Source organism: Etheostoma cragini, chromosome 15, assembly GCF_013103735.1.
Source record: "Etheostoma cragini isolate CJK2018 chromosome 15, CSU_Ecrag_1.0, whole genome shotgun sequence".
NCBI lineage: Eukaryota > Metazoa > Chordata > Actinopteri > Perciformes > Percidae > Etheostoma > Etheostoma cragini.
In genome coordinates, this window is record NC_048421.1 from 3,027,766 (window position 1) to 3,050,118 (window position 22,353).

Below are 22,353 nucleotides of genomic sequence, written 5' to 3' on the forward strand. Positions count from 1 at the left end.
TTCTGAACTTATTTTATTGATTGCAAAAAATGTGTATAATTTACAAAGATATGGGCTCTACAGTACATTAAATATGAAAATAGTTTCAAAAGGCAGGTAGATTAGGTCATTTTATCACAATTCACACTGTCAATAAAAAATAAAAAACATTGGCTCATTGATGCAACCCCTGTCATTTGTTATAAATGCCAACAGTGATCGGGGGAGACTGGAAGCTTAAGAGTTTCTGCTCCTCAGTCATGGTTTGAAAAGAGACATCTGTGACGTGGGACAACATTCATTCAACAGCTTTAACAAACATCCGCAGAGAAAGTCGAGCCGGATTTTGCTTCTATACAATCACAGATCAACTTTCTATTCAGCCTGCCAGCAATGAGAAGCTTTTGCTGTTATGTCCTGTAATAATCCCAATATAGATTTTCAGAATTTTATCTTTACAAATACTACATAAGCACACTTCTTTCCAGGTAAAAATAATATTACAGCAAATGATAAGCTCCCATTTCCGAAAAAAAAAAAAAAGTCTGCCCATTTTTACAGAGTAAACATGACTCAAAAGCTGTACAACAAAGAAAACTGAGATGACAGTAGCTCTTATGTAACTGTGTTGACCCCTGCTGTCTCAGGCAGAAGACAGAGACAATGAGAAGATTTTCGTACAAGAAAAGCTGATACAGTATGAACTCTTTATCTACAATACATGATTAAAAAGAAAACCATGTCACTTAACAAATATTCCAGTTTTCAGACCAAATGCGCACTCATACACGGCTTACACTCAAAGCAAGCTAAAGCTAAATAAAAATAATAATAAAAAGTGCAGTTGTATATATCATGTGTGGCCCAGTGTAATAAAACCGCCTAATAGCTACTCTATGATGCACATTGGCAGAATGACTGAAGACTAAAGGCACTGTCATGGTCCCCACACAGCCGGAACTGAACAATCATCTCCTCTGCTGTTCTGCACACCTCTTTGATTCAGTCACCACGGTGCAGACACACCTGTGAAACAATAAACGGACAGAAAGAATGAGACCAAAACTAGACATCTCTATAAGGTCTTAGGGCTGGTGGGATGAATTCCAAAAGTCATATTTAGTTTGAATAGTGACAAAATGTATTGAATGCTGAAATTACTTTTCAAATGTGATTGTAAATCCAGAGAGCTAGCTAGACTATCTGTCCAATCCGAGTTTGCTCTCATACGACTATTTTGCAGCGGCTCCGTCCTGCGCTTAGCAACGCCCGTGACGATTGTGACGGGTTTAAAGAAATGCCAATAAACCAGAGCACCTCTTGGCTTCAAACCTAGAACGTTGTGTGGAGTAGCCAGACTCTCCTCCGCTCTGCAGCGTGTGGATGGTCTGGCAAAGCAAAACTTCGTACCAACTACAGAGTAACCAATAGACTTGTTAGATAATGTTTAATTGCAGAGTTGTTTGTCGCTGTGTGCTCGTGGTGGAAAAGGATTCTAAACAAAGTGGTGTGCCAGAAATACAATGCTTAGATTCCCTTCAAGGCAAGGCTGATGTTGGAAGTCCCTCTAGTGGACAAACCGCGTAATAACAACCACATGCTTACAGTGGTGTTGACCATGCATAAGCCTGAGTAGTGTAGAACATATTAACAACAGGCTGCATCTGAGCATTAAATATAAAAATATAAAAATAAGAAGATTGACAGCTCTATACGGGACAGTGTATGAGTCCATACCTGTCAATGTGTCTGCCAAAGCATCAGTACCAGCAGCAGACTCTCAGTGGTCCAGGCTGTTACCCAGCTTCTGCCCCTCCTGCAGAGCGGCCATAGCCAGCTTCAAGTGCTCCTTTAGACTCTGGATCTCTCGCTCGCTCCGGCCCTTCATGCCACTCAGCTCCTCGTGTATCTGCGTGTATCGTTCACAGGCCAGCTGATTCTCCTGCAGGGCAGAGAGGAGTAGACAGGCTTAAGTTCCTTAAACTGCCTCATCGAATACATCAGCCAGCGCTATTTTTTTTACTCGGACCCTCTTAGTGTGACATCACATTCACTATGAAACAAAAACTATACTTTCTATAATTCTAATACAGCGTGGTTTATTTGTGTTTTTAAAACTACAACATGCATTAGGAGCAGCACCAAATAACAGAAGCATGGAAGGTTCTGTATTATCAGGATAATGTTCTGTCTGAATATATGGACAAAGGCAAGGTGGAGGCTGGGGATGTGGCCTTGACCAACTGCCACTTTGCTCATTTGAAAGCTCTGATGTCTCTCTCTCATGGGTGGGCCAAATTCTCTGGGCGGGCAAACCAGAGAAAGGAGAGGTGAAACTCAGAGGTTATTATTCCCATTCACTGGGGGACCATAGGCAGGCTGGGGGAACTCATTTATGTAAAAAAAAAACTCATAAAAGTGACATTTTTATGCCATGGGACCTTTAAGAATGTAATACAAGTAATATCGCGACCTTCAACGTTATCGCATTGTGCCTATTTTCCTCATACCGTGCAGACGTACCACCTAATCCAGTTATATAGACATATCCCTTTGTCTTTTTAGACTCAACTTTTTGTTCATTATTATTACTGTTTTGATCTTAAAAGAACATTCCACCATTTGTTGAAATAGGGGTTATCACTGTCTCCCCTAGCTGTAGATAAGTGGGCCAATGCATTTTTTGTCTCAGCGCATGCATTGATTTGGGACTATATTGGGTGGAAGCACAACTGAAGCACTGTCGCAAGTCAATATCTGTCTAGGAAATCGTCTAGTCTTAATCTGCATAGCTATTTGAACTTGTTGTGAATAAGCAGGCCACAAGAAGTAATTAAGTTGTTGTTGTTTTGTTGGCTCACTTTTACTCACAACATGCTAACCAGCAACATAAGAATCCATTCACTATGTTAAGCTAACTAGCGGTGGCACTGATAGTGTAGCACCAAACTAGAACAATGCTTGCACTGAGACAAAAAAAGGCATTGGCCCGCATATCTAGAGCTAGGGGAGCCGTGGTATGTTCCTTTAAGCCAAAAAATCTTTAAAACATCTGTAGTGCTGTATTTCCTGAAAGCTTTCAGGTTTTAAGATCCTTAACCACCTTCTTCAAGGATGTAAGGATTAACATTCCACGCAATTCGTCTAATAATTTAGGAGTTTACAAAAAAAAAACACAAAAAACAACAACACATGTACTGGTAGAAACAGACCAACACACAGATGCAGACAGGCAGAGTACCGTGTTAAGAAACTGCAGCTCGTTCCTCAGACAGCTGATCTCCTTGTGTAAGTACTCAATCTCGTTTTCTTTTACCCTGAGAAGAACCTGGGAGAAAAACAACAAAACAACAGTGGGGTTTGCTGCCAAAAGAACAAAAACACACACATAAAACGTATTTTTTAAATACCCTATATTATTATAATTATCACTTGAACCCACCAAAAAAAACAATTGTGTTCTGTGTGATTTATGATAAACAGAGTGGGCGTTCTCTGTAATTTCTAACCCTACATAACTTGGGCTTTTGGCCAATTAGTGTCTACCATGAAATTCTGTTTGTATTCTCAAAACTGCAACATTAGTTTGGAAACAAGGAAGAAAAAAAAATGAACTGCTACAGGTTTGCTTTGTGATAACTTTTTAGAGGCTGGGTGAAATGTCAGGGTCAATTATTTAGGCAGCAGGGGGGCCTATTTCTGGGACTGATGCTCCTCTGGAAGTCAAAAGTGTCTCTGAAGTCCTTAAGCTAAATGTAAAGCTTATTTGAATAGTGCAGTACTTTTAAGTGTATTTCTGAAGTGCAAACATTTACTGTGACACAAACGGTGCAAGTCATGCTTTACATGTCGGCATGATGCAACCTCCAATATGATCAAATATTACATAATCTATGACTTTAAGCTCATTGCGCGTTGGAGGTTGGAGTTTCTTAACTTGCTCAGTTCTCTTTAATTTGCCCCGTATTTGCCACAGACATTTGCCCACACCTCAACATAATGACGTCAAAAAGGAATTTTGCTTTAGTTATGAAAGCAGTGAACAATTACAATTGGGAAAAAATACAACTTAAAAGCCATATGCTTTTCCACCATTCCTGTCTCTGTTACGTCAAACAATCAGTTCAGGCAGGTTAGTTTTATACAGAAGCTGAAGGAAATAATGAAACTGCCCACAGCAGTCAGTGGTTTTAGTAACGGACCATACCACTAATACATCACTATGGTTTACATTGGCAAAAAATAAAAACATTAGATGTGCATGGCTACACACAGATAATTAGATCCAGTAACAAAACGTTTCTTTTATCTAGATTTAACTTTGCAAAATAAAACATTTGGAGGGTTTCATTTTCATTGGAGGCAGTCAGAAAGCTAGCTGCATTTAAAAAAAGCTCCTCTAGTTTCACAATTACTGTTATTGTTGACTTCTGCACAAAATAAAAAAAAATAAAAAAACGTATCAGCATTCAAGACTTTCAAAGCAGTGGGTGATATTATTACACTTTTGCACAATGCACATCTGCTGCGCGTTGCTGTCAGTTCAGGAAGTTGCAAAGAACTGGCAGACACAGACCCACCTGCATCCCCCACTCTCAGTTTCAAGTACACAGTTTATGAGTCGTTACCTCTAGTTCACAGGGCGTCCTGTCTTTGTTGTGCTCTGAGCCCTGATACGTGTTGGTAGATTGTGTACGACTCATCTCCTCCGTCAAACGGGCCTTTGTGTCCTGCAGAGGAAAATACTTTGTCTTTATGAAGGACACCCGCTGGTGGGCATACATTTGCAGACAATGTCTTGCGGACTAATCTTACACAGCCAGACTACAGACTCCACATTTGAGCTTGGATAGCGCACAATAACAGATACGGTACACATCCTCCAACCTGTCCCTTTTTATAGACAATGTTACAGTGAGGGTGAGAGTGATGTTTCACACTAAAGGAAAACATTCATAGTCACACAGTCTATAACAGCGTCATGGAATAATTTGGAATTACACCTGCCACTGCAACAGAGGATTTAAGAGCCATCTTCATTTGGAGATAGTTTTGACTTAAAGATTGCTCCGTTACTTGTGAACAATTTGTTGATAACTCACCTGGTTCTCTTTCCTCAGCTGCTCCATATCTCTCTCCTTGCGGCTGATCTCCCTCTCTCTCTCAGCGTTGTTCTGCTCAGCTCGGTTCAGCTCCAGACACTTCTGAGAGTAGCGCTCAGACAGTCCGGCCAGCTCTCTCTGCAAAGCCTGAGTTTCTGCCCTGCATAAATGGATAGATGTGTTTCATGCTGGGTCCTTAGTGAACTAAACTGCAGAAATGAGTAAGAACAGCTGCCATGCTGCAGGTTCAAATTATGACAGAGTGTACTGTACGTCATATTACCTGCTTTCTTTTTAGTAGAACAGCGGCATAAATTACAAAGAAACACTATGTATTAACACACAAAGAGATCAAGTCACAGCACTGCAGCGGTGGGACGACCTTTTCTTATACGTCATGCACAAACAACCAAAGCTCATCTTGTGAGATATCTTCCTATAGAGTGGAAGCTCCTTTATTTTGACCCGCACTGCTCTTCTTGAATACATCTAAACTAAAATATAGTATTGATTACATTTAGTAACGGCAACATGCTGTGTAAAAGTAGAGGGAATTGTTTTCCTTTCCATTAGGCAAATATTTCCGACTGTGGTTTTAAATCCTCACTGCTCATGGACAATAACCACCAAAAGAAGGAAGAGCATGCAAAGAGTGGAAAAATGCAGAGTAGGCAACACAGATAAGCCCTAAAATGCATGTTCCCGTAGCAGCCACTGAGACAGCGCTCTGTCAAAGGCCTTGTGGAGCTTACAAAAGAAAACTAATCCATGACCAAATTCTTCTACATTCCTTAAGTGCCTTACAGGACCCGGTGGCCTCTGCGGTAATGGCCTTGCTTTGACAAGGAACCCTGGATTTTTGTGGAGTCTGCGAGTTCTACCTTTTATTCCACAGAAAACCCTTTTGTGGCCAGCTAACTCCAACTTAAAAGCACAAGGGAGCTATTCACATAAATTACCAATGTTGGCCTGCACCGACTGAGACAACCAAGCATTTATTTTCAAGGCAATATGAAGTAAAGGCTTACAAAAGAGGTGCTGGTAGAATGCAGTGTCAAAGTTGATATTATTGTATTTGTGCATGCATGTAAACTATGTTTTTTTTTTTAAATGTCACTTACAAAAGTCTTAATCTCTTATCTGTGTCATGATAACAAATATTAAAAAGGGAGAGTTCACCCCAAAATCAAAAGCACATATTTTTCTCTTTCCTGTAGTGCTATTTACCATTCTAGATTGTCTTGGTGTGAGTTGCCCAGTGTTGGAGAGTTCAGATATACTAGATGGCACAGGGATGTCTCTTTCAAGAAAAATGACCCGGACCTCAAGATAAACCGCATACCTGGTTGTGAGCAGTTTCATGTAGGAAGTATTTTCTCTCTACCTAACTACACACACCGACTGTATCACCGAAATTTAGATTTATTGAAAATGTTCTGGTACAATGTATAAACTCCTCTATTTCAAACTCATACTCAAAAACCAAAATGATACAAACAAATTTAAAAGCACAATGATTTCATAAATCACATTAATTTAATGATGAAAAATGACTTACATTTCATAAATAAGTTTCATAAATTACAAACCATCGTTATAGTTTTAAGTTACATCTTTTGACAGACAAAATGTATCCAATAAGGAAAGAAGCATACTCATGGTGGACGGGCTGTTTTGTTTTTCAAATGTATTCTTTTGGTGCGTTAAGCACCACAAGCCGAGTGCCATTTAGTTCCACTGTACTGGAGAGGAGGCAGGCATCTCGACGGCCGAAATCTCCAACACCAGGCAACTCACACCAAGACTATCTAGACTGATAAATAGCACTACAGGTAAGGATTGTATTAGTTGATTGGAGACTAGTTGATTGTAATAATGGCCGGTTTCTATCTCTACCACATTAGCAAAAATGGATTTGAAGTTACTTACAGCTGATGGGCTCGAACAGTCTGTGAATCTAGCCCCCCACTGCTTAGCCTTTTGACTCGCTCCACCTCTCTCTCCAGCTCGTCTTTGTGTTTTTTCTTCAAAGCCTCCATTACTGAAACACACAAGCGTGACACACCTTCACAAATGTGACCTCCTGGTAGCTATTAATGGCACATTAAGGATCTTCCTGATTGTGGAAGCTCAGGGTCCCTAGGGTGGGGGTAAAAGAAATCATGATACAAGCGAGAAAACGTCATCAGAAATTGAATTTTTTTTTAAAATGTTCACAGCCTTAAAATGGCACATTTATATAATTCACAGGCATTCAACAACCTTATATGGAAGTGATGCCGTTTACATCTTATAGTTCTCATATTTCAGAGGAAATATTACCCAAGTCAATGTTAACAACCTATTCCTTCTTTTTTAAAGTGAAACAGTGAACTATATCCAACCTTTACCCTCCAACACAGCTCAGACATTCTTTATCAAATGACCCTTAAAACAGTCTTTACAGTTGTAAATAATTCCAACACTGATTCTGGTCTTGGTATCCCTGTCTATTGCCGTGGGGCCTGCTGACCTCGTGCCGTGTCCTCGGTCTCCTCCAGCAGCAGCCTGTCCCTTTCCATCTCCAGTTCCTTGGTCTGCCGGTTGTGCTGCCTCTGCAGCTCGTCCAGCGCCTGTCGATGGGCCCGTTCCATGGCTGCCAGGCTGCGGCCGCAGGGGGCCTCGGGGCCACAGCTGCCCCTCACACCTCCTCCCCATCTCCCTCCCCCCCCTCCTCCTCGTAGTTGCTCCAGCTGCTGCCTCAGTGACGCCACCTGAGGGGAAGACAAAGACGGAGGTAAAGCCCACGAAGTGACAGACAGGTGGGCGACAGAAGCCTATCACTTCAACATGTGAATAGCATCTTAACACAAGAGGATACATACGCTGGTGTTGAAATGTGAAATACGTTAGCAGCAATTAGGGCTGGGTAGCAAATTCAATACTTTTTAGGCCCCAACCGAATTGCCTGTAAAGTATCGAGTTCAATATTTTAACAAGGTTATTATTTCAATAATGTCAATGAGCCAATAAGCATGCAGCTTGCTTCAACCAAGCTCTAATAATGTTTGTGATTGGCTGTCTAACGTTACATGTCGTAGAGGCAGGCAGGAAAACTCTACGTTACGCATAGAGATGGGGCTCACGTAGTAGGATATTTAAAGTACGATGACAAATCAATTTAAATAAGTTTTTTTTTTTTTTTAGGAACCGGTATCAAAGTCACGGTATTGACATATTTTGAACTCTGCCCAGCCCTAGCAGCAATAAGGATTAGGATATAAAGAGACAGGTTGCTTTTGAACAGCCAAATATGAGGTATGAAAACCAACACTACGATTCATTCATACTCACTGGCTTGTTAACAGTAAAAAAGTATGACATTTTTAGCCAAATTTAGTAAATTTGTTGCAGGATCCCACGGCAATCCAACTCCTAATCTCCACATGATCACTGGCAGAACCACTGTGCACAAGCTATGGACAGACTAATTGGGGCCAAGTCACGCTCTTTGGGTTTTGCTCACCTCTTAAGTGTTTTGTGGTTGTTGGTGCTCAAAGTTCAAATTATTTAAACTTTGACCGCAACCACGGCTGACCTTTCAAAGCCTGATTAGATTCAGGCAACAGAAGCAGCTTAAACACAAAAGGAAGCATGGAGCCTTCATTATATCGTAATCATACTTGCACATAAGCTTCTCTTTAGCATGAAATGACCAGATCTACAAAGTGAATGAACAGTATGATGAGATATCATTGTTTGATGGAGCTCTTCGCCCAGCCTTGTGGTTCAGCTGTCTGCATATCATGTGTAGAAACAGGTTCAAACCAAAGCTGCACTTCACAACACACAGAGACAGAACAGTTTCAGCAGTATTTCCCATATCAATTTCTCTATTTTTCTCAGGTTCGACATCAATTTCTACTTTGAATTCTCCATTGCATATTTCAGATGGAAAACACTGCTGAAGAGCAGGCCGGTAAAAAAGTGACTCAAGTGTTAACAGGCAAAGGCAGGATGTGTTTACTTCATCTGGACAGATGAGTTAATTTGCAGTTTATTTAATTTGCAAATTGGAAAATCAACTCCACGCACTACCTCCCTCTGCAGCGCCTCATTGGCTGACTGGCCGGAAGGCCGTAATCCCATTGGTGGTAAGGTGCTCATTTCCTTTAAAGGCAAGCGTTCAAACTCAGCCCACTTTCTCTCTATTTCGTCCTCCGTGCGTAGCCTTTGGTTGGATCCCCCGCCAGTGCCCTTCCTGGACAAGACAGCCTCCCATTGGCTGCTTGTGTTCCTCTCCTCCTGCCATTGGCTGTGCTCCCTCCCCTGGCCTTCTGCTGCTTCTCTCTGACTGGCTGGGAGAGGGCTGGACAAGGCAGGAACCGGAGACAGCTCGACATAGTCAAATCTACGATGAGCAGGAGAAGCCGGGGTCGGAATTTCCGCCTGAACGTCGACATGACGCGATGATGGCCGACGGGAAGACAGCGGGACGCGAGAATGCGAGTTTTCCTTGTCACTGCTGCCATCAGGTAATCTAGAGAAGATTAGAGAGGAATACATTAAATTGAAATCAAAGGCTATCAAAATAAATCCAAGACATTATTTCATCTTCTATTAAAGAACATAATGACTCCTAGTTCAATCAAATAAACAAGGAAATCATCACAAATTCACCAAGGTTGAAGATATAAGTAAATCAACAGTGGGGTTGGGCATCGAGAACCGATTCCTACTTGGAATCGTGTCAAAAATTACGATTCCAGTAGAAACGTTTCTTCACTGGAATCATTTGAATGATTTTGTTTCCAAATCCAATCATCGCTTCCAAATTTAATATGCACAAGTTTTGGTTTATGTAAGCAGCCAGGCGCTTGTTGTGTTGCAGCCATGGGTTCATGAGTGAGTGGGGAGTCATTATGAAAACATTATGAAGATATGAGCATGAAGAACATATATTGGTGCTCCAAATAACTAATGCAAACTTTGATTCATTCTAAACAGACAAAGTATAGAGTGACTGAAACTCTTCAGGGGCCGAGATGCATGTGAGTTTTAGAGCCTCTCATTGGACTGAGCAATAAAAGAACGCGGAGGCAACCAATCTTAGAATAATACACTACAAAAAAAAAAACAGGATAAAACCTCTTTAGATTCTGCTTTTTAGGGCAGAAAGTTGCAAGTGACAGTTAACTGATTATTTCTTTTCTTTTTTTACCTTTTATTTATCCAGGTATGTCAACGACGACCTGTCACATTCACAGTTCCACATTCACACCTGGAAGCTGCCCGGTACAACCACAGTCTGATCTGCTGGCCACTGAGCAGCTCCGCTGGAGCGGGTGGGGTTAAGGGCCTTGCTCAAGGGCACCTCAGTGGTGGGAATGAGGGAGGGACAGGTGCAACTTCCCGGTCACAAGCTTGCTTCTTTAACCTTTAGGCCACCACTGCCTTGTCAAAAGCTCCACAAGCTAAAGTGATGTTACATAATGTCAGTTGCTTTGGGTATAAAACCCGTGCAGGTACACCCACCTCTAAATTGCTGCATTTAAGCATTATATTAATGTGGGAGATGTCCAGTTTCACATTTATGGACACTCCTCTCTCCATGATTGTAAGAGTTGTAAAAGCACGAGAGTTACAACTGACTGGCTTCTATGTTAAGTCTAAACATGTATACTTCTTAATTTTAGCCTGCGAAAAATCTGAAATATATCCAACTTTCAAGTTAAAAGGCAAAAATACTTTTGCCCCTGATTATCTACATTTTTACATTCAGTTATTCAGTTTTGCATTTGGTTCGACTGGCACTTACTGTGTGAGGTCTGGAGAGCTGCTGGGCCGGATACACTTCTTTAAAACCTCGATCCAATTCCGCCTGATACCAGCTGTCATGGCAGACAGTGTGTGAGCAGCCTCCTGCGTCTGGAGAACAAAAGAGATGAGAAGTTAAGGAGACACAAAAATGTGACAGAACTGGAATGAGATGGTTGGCAACGGATTAACAAGAAAATGCAGCAGAAATTGTGGTTGACGCTGAAGAGGAGGACAAGGGATGAACATGAAGAAGAAAAATCAGTCGCGTACACAGTCTACAAGAGACTGACCCGTAAGGGGGATACTCACCTGTACCTGAAACCCATAGTTCTTCTCCACGTCAAACTCACACACCTTCACACAGGATTTTAGGTCAATCTCTCCGTCCAAGTCATCTTTCTACACAGAAAACACAGGAACACTCTCAACACACAGAAACGGGTGACACGTTGTTACTGTCTTTATACATGTCTTTGCTTATGCTTGCAGTACTCATGTGTGAATGAATGATTGTTAGGATTATTCTAATCTTTCACACACATAATAAACAAAAGATATACCTCCTCTGCACTCGAGTCTCTGTAGTACTTCAGTCCAGCATCAGTCAAAACAAACCAATGCTTCTTCCACTAAAGAAACACAGCAGATATAACAATCAATCTGAGACCACTGCTGGTCCTCTTAGGTTCCAATATCCATCTTTGTTTTAAAATTAAAACACATGCCTTCTCATGACGGATGTAAAAGTAAAACGTTCTTTAAACAAACTTTTGGTGGGTCAATTCTTAATGTGAACATTATTTTTAAAAAAACAGTTGAGGGATGCTTCTTGCTTGAGGATCTTCGACCATCTCTTTTACAGCTAAGCTAAATTAATAACTGAAACTTCCCTTATCTTATGTTCTTATTTGCTACTTTGTGTGTTTTTTTTAATTATATGGTTATTAATTATAAATGTCTTTGTTTATTTTCTGTACAGCACTTTGGTCAACTTTGGTTGTTGTAAAGCGCTTAACAAATAAAGTTGGTATGGTATGGTTATCTAAATGATATTGAATCCAGACGTTAAGAACCAGAATTAAAAGCACTCGAGAAATCATTGGCAATATCCAGCACCTATGACAACCATCACAACAATACAATGACCATATCTGACATGGACACAGTCAGTTATGGATGTTGTATCTGAGCAAGCAATGAAAACGGCAAGGCCTTTTATTATTAAACAGCAAGGTCCAATATGTACTTTTTTGTCCACCAGCCAAATGGCTAGTGAATGTTCAAACGTTACCAGCCAATCAAGGGATTACCATTTTTTTTGGCTGGTGAGTGAAGCGAATCTACCAGCAACTTGCATATTATACTAGCTGGCAGATGGTGCGAATTTTGGACCCCGCCTACAGTATGTGATGTGTGAAGAGAGAAGCTTATTAACTCAAGCATATCATTCAAAGAGAGGAGACACCTGCTGTGCCTCAGGCCACCAAGATATTACCGCGACAACAAGGATAATCTGCCGCTATCGCCTTACGCACAGCCTTTCTCATTAGGAACGAGGGACAAAGAGGGTAGTGACGACAGAGGGCGAGAGGGGAAGACACGACTTCTGAGCGGAGTCCTATCGTGTACCTTACCTCTCCACTATCGTCCAGTTTGGACATCCATCCCTTTTTGAAGTTCAGGAGGTCGGGCTGTGAGGCAAAGAGCACACAGCGTCACGGTCACTGATCTTCATCTGAATGTTTGACAGGAATGTTACAAATACAAACGAAAAAAAAGGAGAAAGGAACTCTGCTGGCTGTGTTAGTCAAGGTTATTTCTCTTCATCACAAGCAAAGAGAAAAGATTTCACAGAGAAAAAAAATGGGATCAGAAAGAAAGGAACAAAAACAAGACAAAGAATATTTCAAGCTATGTCAAAAAGGTGAGGCAAACGTAAAAAATGTAAGTCTAGTAAAGTAAAGAGCAGCTACCATCCCACCACAGGTTTATTCTATCATTGAACATGAAACAACAGATACAAAGCTGCCCACTTACTAACATAAACCAGTTTCTATCGTGGAGAAACAATAGAAACTTAAAGTTCACATTGAAACTGGTACTGGTAAACGCTTATATTTAAAACTTTATGTATTTAACTTTTTTAAACTATATTTTAGAACATGAAAACATTTAGATCCCTAAATCATCTTTATCTTGATGATACTACACGCATTGCAAACATTCAACAAAGCAGTCATTGTCAATAGTATTTTAATGTTTATGTCACATGAAGCTGCTCGGTTGTACTGCAGTATACCTGATATGTCTTAATGAAAGAGGCAATGGCTACATAGAAAGACATACAGTATATGGGAAGTGAAAAATGACAGGAAACAACCAGTTTGTCTGTAAAGGATGAGGGCACAAACATTGGAAGTCAACAGAAAGAAAGATTAGGAAATGGAGCAGGGCATCCATAGCAGCGATAGACCGATTATCGTGCCTGGCCCATTAATAGGCCGGTCTTCTTGGCGGTTTGCAGATGATCGTTATCAGCGTTTTATTTGCCTGATAAGCTATCAGAAATGAATTAAAAAGTGTTTCCACTTTGGCCCCGCTACAGCTTTGTGTCTGTCCCTCTGCTCCAGTTTCACTCACCAATGACTCTCACTTAATGTCTCGCCCACAACACTATCTGTTCCTGGTTATTATGTTGAAGGTTTCTAATTTTTTGGGTGCCTTGATAGCAGCTGCCACAGGTTGGACTCCAATCTGCTGCCCTTTGCAGCATGTAATTTCCCGTCTCTCTCTCCCCTTCCAAGTTTAAACTGTCCTATAGAAATAAAAGGGCTAAAATGTCCAGAAAAAATTATATTTACAAAAGAAGTTTCTAATTTATGTAATATTTGCTTAAAGCATTTAAACAGTTAAAAAGTTTGTTTTTGGAGTAAAATCTTTATTTTTCATCTTCACTGTAAATGCATATCTGTTCCAAATATCCATTATAAGTTTAATTAATTACTAATAATAGGTATTAGTCTTCACAAACCAGTAGCGGTGAATCCCTAATCATTGAAATCTGCAGTGGGAATAGTTCATACTGTAACTCAACACTGTTGCACACTATGAAATAAGATGCATTAAAATGGGCTTTAGCTGCTCTACAGTGTTTCAAAGAACATGCCTGTATTTGCTTTTGCTGTGATGACCGAAAGAGGAAAACATGCCATAGGTACCACACCATGTGGTGATCCCTGATGAAGATTAGGCAACTCTTTCACCGTGCATTCCTCACTTTGCTTATCTGTCTTTTACTAGCGTGTAAATTCCTTCCTTTTAAATCTCTTACTTAAGAAGAGATCTCTTTCGTCATCTCATCTCCCACTGGCGTCTCATTCCCATCACTTTTTTTCCTCGCTGCTGCAGCTACATATTGATAACTGTATTCCCTTGCTACATCATTTTGCCCAGCTCCCTCACTGTTTGCACTCTGATATAATGTTTCTGTCTCTTCTGTCATTTCTAACCACTCCTTTTCTGTATTTATACTCCCTTCCTGGCGTCAGTTGTGTTCCTCTAAGCCAGAGTACCACCCATTTTCTCCCTGTATAAGCCAGTTCATTTATGCTGCTGATCTTTTTTAATCTAACACATTTTAAGGTCTGGCGACTTCCAAAAGACAGTGTAAATTAGCAAGATATATTGTGTATTACTACATTTGATAAGCCATTTAAATACCCTTGCATCATTAATAAATGGTTTGGCAATGTCTTTAAACACTTGACTTTATTATTATTGTTATTATTGGGTATCCACAGACAAACACTCACATATATTTACATACAGCTGAATTTTATAAGATCTCCACTCAAACTATTAAGACTACTGGAGCAAGTTATGATGTGTCAGATTACATCATGAATGCATGCTATCTAGTCAATACTTGCTCACATGCCAGGTCAGGGGAATGTTCACAGGAGGACAAAGAAAAAAGGGCAGCATCTGTTAGGAATAACCCCGAATGCGACAGTGCTTGTCCTTGTCATGTGCTTTCAGATCAGTGACCCTGCTTCAAAAGGTCAGTGACAGAAGGAAGAGGGTCAAACACCGGGGACTGTTTGAGACAGCGTCCCCTCTTTCTGACTCCTGTCTCCCATCACTATAGAAGAGTATTATCTGCAAGCCTTGTCCATAAGGCCTATTACAGCATGTATGCTTCTCCTCTTCAGTTGTTAAATAGAGGACCTCTCTGAACAGGGTGATTAGGGGAGTAGAGCCTAATGATACATTGTACACAAAAGCTGCAAAGATTAATCGATTAATTATCAACTATTAAATTATTTGCCAACTATTTTGATTATTTATTAATTGGATTAAGTAATATTTTTCATGAAAAAAAAGTATAAAATATGTTCTAGTTTCTTTGAGACTTAACTGAATATCTTTGAGTGGTGGAAAAAACAAGACATTAGAGGGCTCATCTTGGGCTTTGGGAAACACCGATCACCATTTTACAGACTGACAGCACACCGAAGAGAAAGAAAATCATCCTGGGTTAATAGTTAGAAAATGAGGATAATAAATCGTTGAATAATGGTGAAAATAGTGGTTAGTTGCAACCCTAATGCACACACGCATTGGTGGATAAGTTCCTGCATTACAATGGTTTAGAGAAAACCCTCTTGGCTACTTTCTACAAAACATTTGCATGGTTTTCTTGGGAGTGCCTGTGTGCAAACTGGGGACATGTGTCACAGCTGGCTGTAAAAACCGACCCATAGAGTACAAGCTACAAGCTAATAACACTTCCTTCTACCACCTGCATCAGGGTCTGGGACCTGCAAAGTCAGTGACATCTTTTAAATAACTTGCAGAACTTATTCTTATTAAAACACACTGTTTTATTTTCAATTTGTTTATTATAAGTGGATATTATAGTCTTCGGTTTTCTGTATTATATTCCATGTAATTTCTGTATAACTTAAGTTGTCTTATTTTATGCCCTAAAATGTTTTAATCCTAGTTCAAACATTAACGTTAAGCACCGCTTTGAAAAGTGCTTTACAATTAAAGTGTATTAATCATACTTATTATTATTGCTGTAAACAACAGATGGCACTGGCTAGACCACACGTGGAAACCAGCATTAGTTTTTTTTTTAGACTTGTCACAGGGACATAAATGTATAATTTTTGCTATTTTTTTTTAAACTTTGTACTTGGGCAGATAAATTACAACACAACACAGTGAGGCATGATTGTCCACGTTAGCCTTAACGTGCACACCCCTCGAGTAAAACCAACACGAACCACAAAAATCCATTACAAACTAGCTTACATTGAAAACTCTTAACAATAAAGCATAAACCAAAGTAAGATACGGTACTGTTTAGCTCCTCCGCCACAGTCCATTAAGAAATGTAACATATTTATACATGCAATGTACATTCAGGAAGGAGTGGCAGGAAAAACAAAACAGCTTTAAAGGTGCAACTTACCGTCATGACAACAGGATCCAGAGAGGGTCAAATAAAGACAAAAGAAAGGTACGGTTACCCCCACGCAAATAAACCCCCCTTTGCTCTCAAGTTCACTAACTCAGCTTGGCTAAAGTTCTCGTGTAAAAAACTTAACTTTCTCGCAGGACCCTGGCGTTACGCGAAATCTGATAAAACCCCGCCATTCATCAAGCGCACCCCCGACGTCCACAGCAGACTTTCTAATGCAGCCTAAAGGGGGAAAGTACTTTCACCCCCGACTAAATCCCTGTAAAACAAGCTGTACGTAATTAAAAGGAATATTTTTTTCAACTTTCTGACAAGTCGTGGTAACCGAACGTTACACTTCTGCCCCCTCTTTGCTCGCTGCTGCTCTGTCTGCCACTTCCTGGGCGGATCCGCGAAGATCGTTTGAGAAAACAAGCCTACCTAAACCACGCTTTGCTGGACTCTTAAGCCGGTGTCCGGGGACCTCCGGGTGCTGAGGGGGGTCCAGTGGGGTCCCCAGAGCAACATGACGTATAACACAGCTCTGGGTAGTTGTACCCACAACAACAACTTATCATAAGAAGAAGACGCTTACAGTGTTTTAATATGAGGTGTCACTCCCTCCCTATCCTCGGTACCCAGCCTGATAATCCAAAACTTTCTAAACACACAGAACACATTTTCTTGCTATATTTTTCCAGACTGAAAATCGTTAAGGCTTGCAAACAAAGTGGCACTCCCCCCCCCCCCCCCCCCCCCCCCCCCCCCCCCCGAAATCGTCTCTTGGTAGCTATTGGTTTCAGTTCAGGAATTTCAACACATGCCCCAGCAGACCATAATTGACAAGCTCAGTCAGTCTTATGAAATGCCTGAAGGGTGTTGGTGAAGTATATAGGCGCACAGGAACCCGCAGTAAAGAGTTAAAGTGTAGATGTGTACTGTAGATATGGCATCAGGTTAGGGTGCCAAGTACATAACATCTTTACAGTTATAGACAGGATCTGTGTGAACACTGAACAAGCTGCCAGCATGTCTGGTAAATATGTAACAGAAAGATACCATATATTGAAATAGACTGAATGGCAATACACTTCAATTGAACCATGTGTGCTACAGGTTTATTATGTTCATTACAAATATTAGTGTTAGGAAAATAAACTGTTACTCTGCCCTCCATATGACACAGTGGAAGAGAGTTTGTTTCCACATACATACATATGCACCCATCCACCCACACACACACACACACACACACACACACACACACACACACACACACACACACACACACACATTTACTGTAAACACACTGGCTGCGTCACATACCTGCATTTGTTCTGATCTGTGCTGGTTACCTTTCCAAGAAGTGCCCTCATCAGCTGTTGGACTGCCAGACCTCTGGAAAGAAACAGCTTGTTGTTGTATAGAAAAAAATCAATATGTCCAACTTAGCAAACATAGAAACCTCCAGAGTTTCACATCCACAGACCATTTTTCAAATGTGGTGTTTGGTATGTGGAAGAGGTGGTTAAGCATTAACATAATATTCAGTTGAAAACCACAGAGATGCAATTCCACTGCAGTGGATTATAGTGTGCAGGGGGGAAAGGTGCATAATGCAGAGCACAAACCACTGGAGAGTTTTAATGCTCAATTCCCAGCCCCTTCTACACTGTTGCCCAATGAGGTGCGGTGGTCACGACGGGCCCCAGTGCACACTACTATCTGCAGCTTTTAGGTGTGAAAGGCATGCCTGCTCACTTAGCTTGCAGATGTGCTCAGCTTGTCTGATTTTGTGCTCTAAAGCAACCGCATATTGTCTCGTCACATACATGTAAACTACCCAGCAATCATTATTGCATATCTGTATATGACAAAAATTAAGTTTTTTAGATTGCTACGGACTCTTTCACAAAAAGACAACAAAGAAATCTCCAAAATCCAATAAGGGTCTTAAGTCAGTGTATTACCAGTTTTGCTACATGTCATATTCCCCCAGTAATGTTAAGTTTTTTTATCACGGTTACTCAAATGAAACAGGGTTTTAGACAGCTAAGTGAAAAAGCTTGATTTCCCCCCAACCAGACTACCTGCAATGAGGTGGAGGAGTGAGCACGAGAAAGATACCCATGGTGCCAGTCTCTCTCGGTGTCCCCTGTGTCTTCCCACTCTCTGGAGGGATGCTTGCTCAGGGAGTGGCTGCAAAAGTACAAACAAGTTATCAGCGTGTCTGATTTGGTCAAATTTATTCAATCTGAAGATCATTCAATCTACATTACAATAAATACCATGAAAATACATGTAACTGGCATACATCACAAAGTAATGCTAACTGACTTAAATTCAGTGGTGGAATGTAACTAAGCACATTTACTCAAAATCAGTCCAAATTTGACATACTTGTACTCGGTCTTGAATCTTCATCCTTGAAGATCCTTGAAGTGATTGAGTACAGTAGCAAAGTATTTGTACTTTGTTACATTACAACACTGCTTGTACTTTTAATGCCACTTTCTACTTCTACTCCGCTACATTTCAGAGAGAAATATTGTACTTTTTACTCCGCTACATACATCTTCGGTTACTAGTTGCTTTATAAATTAACATTTTTGCACACAAAACACATGTACTTTAAAAATACAGTTTTTATCATAATTAAACTACCCAAAAATAAACAGGCAAGTCAAAGTCAAAGCTGAAATGATCGGCCGATCAAACACTTGACAGATCGCTGATTGCTGAGAACTGTTTTCATCGTTTCCAGTTTTATTTTCTGCATTGAATACTTTTCCTTTAATGTTTTAAGTAACATATTCAATGCAGGACTTTTACTTGTAACGGAGTATTTTTACAGTTTGGTATTAGATCTTTAACTTAAGTAAAGGATCTGAATCTTTTTTCCACCACTTTACAAATACCACTTTTTTAACATCGTGGTGTGTTACCTAGCTGGTTTATAGAGCTCCTGTCTCCGAGAAGGCTGCTGGTTCTGAGGTCCCCCCATGTGGCCCGGCTCTTCTCTCTGATGGATAATTTTGATCTTCGGCACGTCGGCTATCATGGCGTACTCGTCCCTGTTCCGTCCTGTGGACCCCGTTGACAGCTGGCCCGACTCAGAGGACTCCACGGAGCTCTGGGAGGAGGTGTCCCTCCGCATTTCAATCTTAGGTGAAGGAGAATGGCTCTGTGTGCGGTTGGAGGGCCTCTTGTCATTAGGGGAGGGGCGGTGGTCTTCATGGCGGCGTCGACCAACGCCAGATCGGATGTCAGCGGGGTTCCTGGGTGTGTCCAAGGTGACAAAAGCTGTTCTGCTGCCATTTGTGGTCTGCCTGGAGGGTGAAGCTGCACGAGTTAACGAGGAGCTGCGGAGCGAAGAAGGTGACTCCCGCCAAGAGCGCGGTGGACGATGGGAGTCCGATTTTGAGTCATGGTAGGTGTTTTTTCCCTGAAAGGAATGGCTGGAATCTCCATTAGTAGCATTTCTGAGGATTGAGTAGCCTGGCGCGTCACTCTTGCCTTTTTTAGCCGGAGAAGAGTTGCGGCTGCTGTGATTCTTGCTATTAAGGGAGCTGCTAGTTTCGGTTCTCCCCAGTGGGCGCTGGTCAGGAGGATCATAGCTTTTCCTTGAAGGCATCAAACTGTGGCTATCACGACTTTTGACATAACTGATGGCTTCAGACTTGCGCAGCAGGGACTGAGAAGGAGCTTCATGGCTTCTCCTTGAAGGGGAGGAGTGACGACTTTCACGACTACGGCCACGTAGAGAATCACTGGTGTCTGTTTTCCTGAGCTGATACTGACTCGGGGCTTGGTGGCCTCTTCTTCCTGGAGAGGAACTTCGGCTGTCATGACCTTGACTGCCGCTGACTGCGCTTGATTCAGTCTTACGGAGTGCAGAATGTCTTGCGTCGTAATCTCGTCTGTGGGGAGACACGGTGGGGCTTTCATGTTCATGGTCATTCGGTTCATTCTTAGCTGCTGGGTTACGTAGCAGAGCTTGGCTTTCAATATCATAGCCTTCTCTTATGGGGGAGCCACAGCGTCCATGGTGACTGCGTCCACTGAGAGACATAATTGATTCAGATTTATGAAGGGGGAATTGGCTGGACGAGCTGTAATTTCTCCTCGGCGGTGAGTATTTGTGGTTGTCACGCAGACTGTCAGAAGTTCTCCTAGATGGAGACGAAGTACGACTGGAGATTTCAGTCTTGTGGAGAGACATATGGCCTGAAGGGTCAAAGTCCCTCCTTGAGGGAGATGCACTTCTGCTTTCACGACCCACTCGACTTGAAGACCTACTTACTTCGGGTTTCTTCAAGGCACTCCTAAAATCAGAAACTGTGCTTGACTGGTTTATGACTGAACCAGCAAATGATTTAAAGTTTCTTGGCAGAGTTCCTGACTCAACACGGCGGCCATGTTGCAAGGAGTTCCTGGATTCTGGCTCCGTCCGTTGAAACCCCCCCCCACCATCAAAGTTATGCTTGCTGAGGGAAGCCACAGACTCACTGTGTCTGAATGGTAAGTTTCCACGTGAGGGAGAGGAAGGCCGAGACTGCAGGGCGGAGGAAGGCCGAGACTGCAGGGCGGAGGAAGGCCGAGGCTGCAGGGCGGAGGAAGGCCGAGACTGCAGGGCGGAGGAAGGCCGAGACTGCAGGGCATAGGAAGGCCGAGACTGCAGGGCAGAGGAAGGCGGAGACTGCAGGGCGGGGAAAGGCCGAGACTGCAGGGCGGAGGAAGGCCGAGACTTCAGGGCTGAGGAAGGCCGAGACTGCAGGGCGGAGGAAGGCCGAGACTTCAGGGTGGAGGAAGGCCGAGACTGCAGGGTGGAGGAAGGCCGAGACTGCAGGGCGGAGGAAGGCCGAGACTGCAGGGCGGAGGAAGGCCGAGACTGCAGGGCGGAGGAAGGCCGAGACTGCAGGGCAGAGGCTTGCCTCGAGGACTCCAAATGTCCTGACTGTTGGTAGGAAGAGACGTAAGAGGAAGTGTTTCCCCGGCCATATGAACTGCTGAGACATTTTCGCCCAGTAGAGGCCAGAGACTCCGCTATCTTAAAAGGAGTAGGACTAGGAGAGCGGGGGCCAACTTGGGCCTCAACCTCAACGGCAGTTTCATATGGGTCAGGATGCGAGATTTCCTCAGGCAGGTCCTCATCTAGAGCGTCCGGCGTCAGCCTTTCAGAGGCCACACCGAGATTAGGGTTTCTGAAGGGGATGGTGTCTTTGGGCTCGATGCTTCTCCTGCTGAAGATAGGATGTCCTCGTTCAAAATGGCGGTAGGGAGTAGGCGGGCTGTTATCTTGGAGTGAGCGGGCACCTGCTGCTCTTCCCAGGGAGAAGTACCCACTTTCACGCTTCTGTCTGTTTTCTTTTAACCCTGGAAGAAGTGGTAAGAAGGAGAGGTAACAGAAATAAGAGATGCGCACATCTAAGCTCAACTACTGAGCAACCACCAGAGGTTTCCTGACACAAACTGAGCTATATTGTATTACTGATAATTGCTCTGGGACACCTCAGCTGGTCACATCAAACAGTATTGCCAAGAAAAGAACACCTTTGGCTGAAACTGGATATGGATCGGTCAAGTGCCGTAAGTCATAGGTTTACTGAAGGCTCCAACTACTGATACTAAGCAGGTCTGGACTCATACTTAGAACTACATGTGTTCAAATGAGAGATATGGCTGTAATGGTACATTTCTCCTTACATTGCTTGTATTAAGCTGTGCATCTTCTTTGACCAACTCTTTCTAATGTATCATATCTGCCAAGAAATGAATCAAGCAACTGACTAACGTAACAATAAACGAGGCCAGCTATCTTGAACCTGATTGACTGCTGAAATTGTCTCTGCTCCGAGCTTCGTCCATCCAGGCCCGAGGGTTGGGCCGATGGGGTGGAGGGTCAAGCCGGGTCATGCCGAGGTTGGTCGTACGACGACGGATCGGCAGGTATTCGTCCTCTGCACTGACCGAGCCACTGAAGTCTTGGTAGTCACGACCGCTACA

The 22,353-nt window shown here is 42.2% G+C and overlaps 1 protein-coding gene across 2 annotated transcripts; it reads right to left on the reverse strand.

Moving 5' to 3' along the window:
- Window positions 1-20,584, reverse strand: triobpb (TRIO and F-actin binding protein b). 2 transcript variants are annotated; one of them, XM_034894156.1, is made up of 15 exons: window positions 19,293-20,584; window positions 18,438-18,546; window positions 17,674-17,745; window positions 12,515-12,571; window positions 11,441-11,509; window positions 11,190-11,279; window positions 10,879-10,988; window positions 9,159-9,600; window positions 7,594-7,834; window positions 7,011-7,122; window positions 5,082-5,241; window positions 4,608-4,709; window positions 3,221-3,307; window positions 1,717-1,921; window positions 1-1,005 (listed from the first exon to the last, which is right to left on the reverse strand). In XM_034894156.1, exons 1-14 carry the CDS (start codon window positions 20,567-20,569, stop codon window positions 1,760-1,762), a joined length of 3,090 nt encoding a protein of 1,029 aa, XP_034750047.1. In that variant the 5' UTR covers window positions 20,570-20,584; the 3' UTR covers window positions 1-1,005; window positions 1,717-1,759. The 2 variants fall into 2 exon arrangements, with proteins under 2 accessions (XP_034750047.1, XP_034750046.1); XM_034894155.1 differs by having other exon boundaries at window positions 9,156-9,600.
- Between the last annotated feature and the right edge of the window lie 1,769 nt (window positions 20,585-22,353).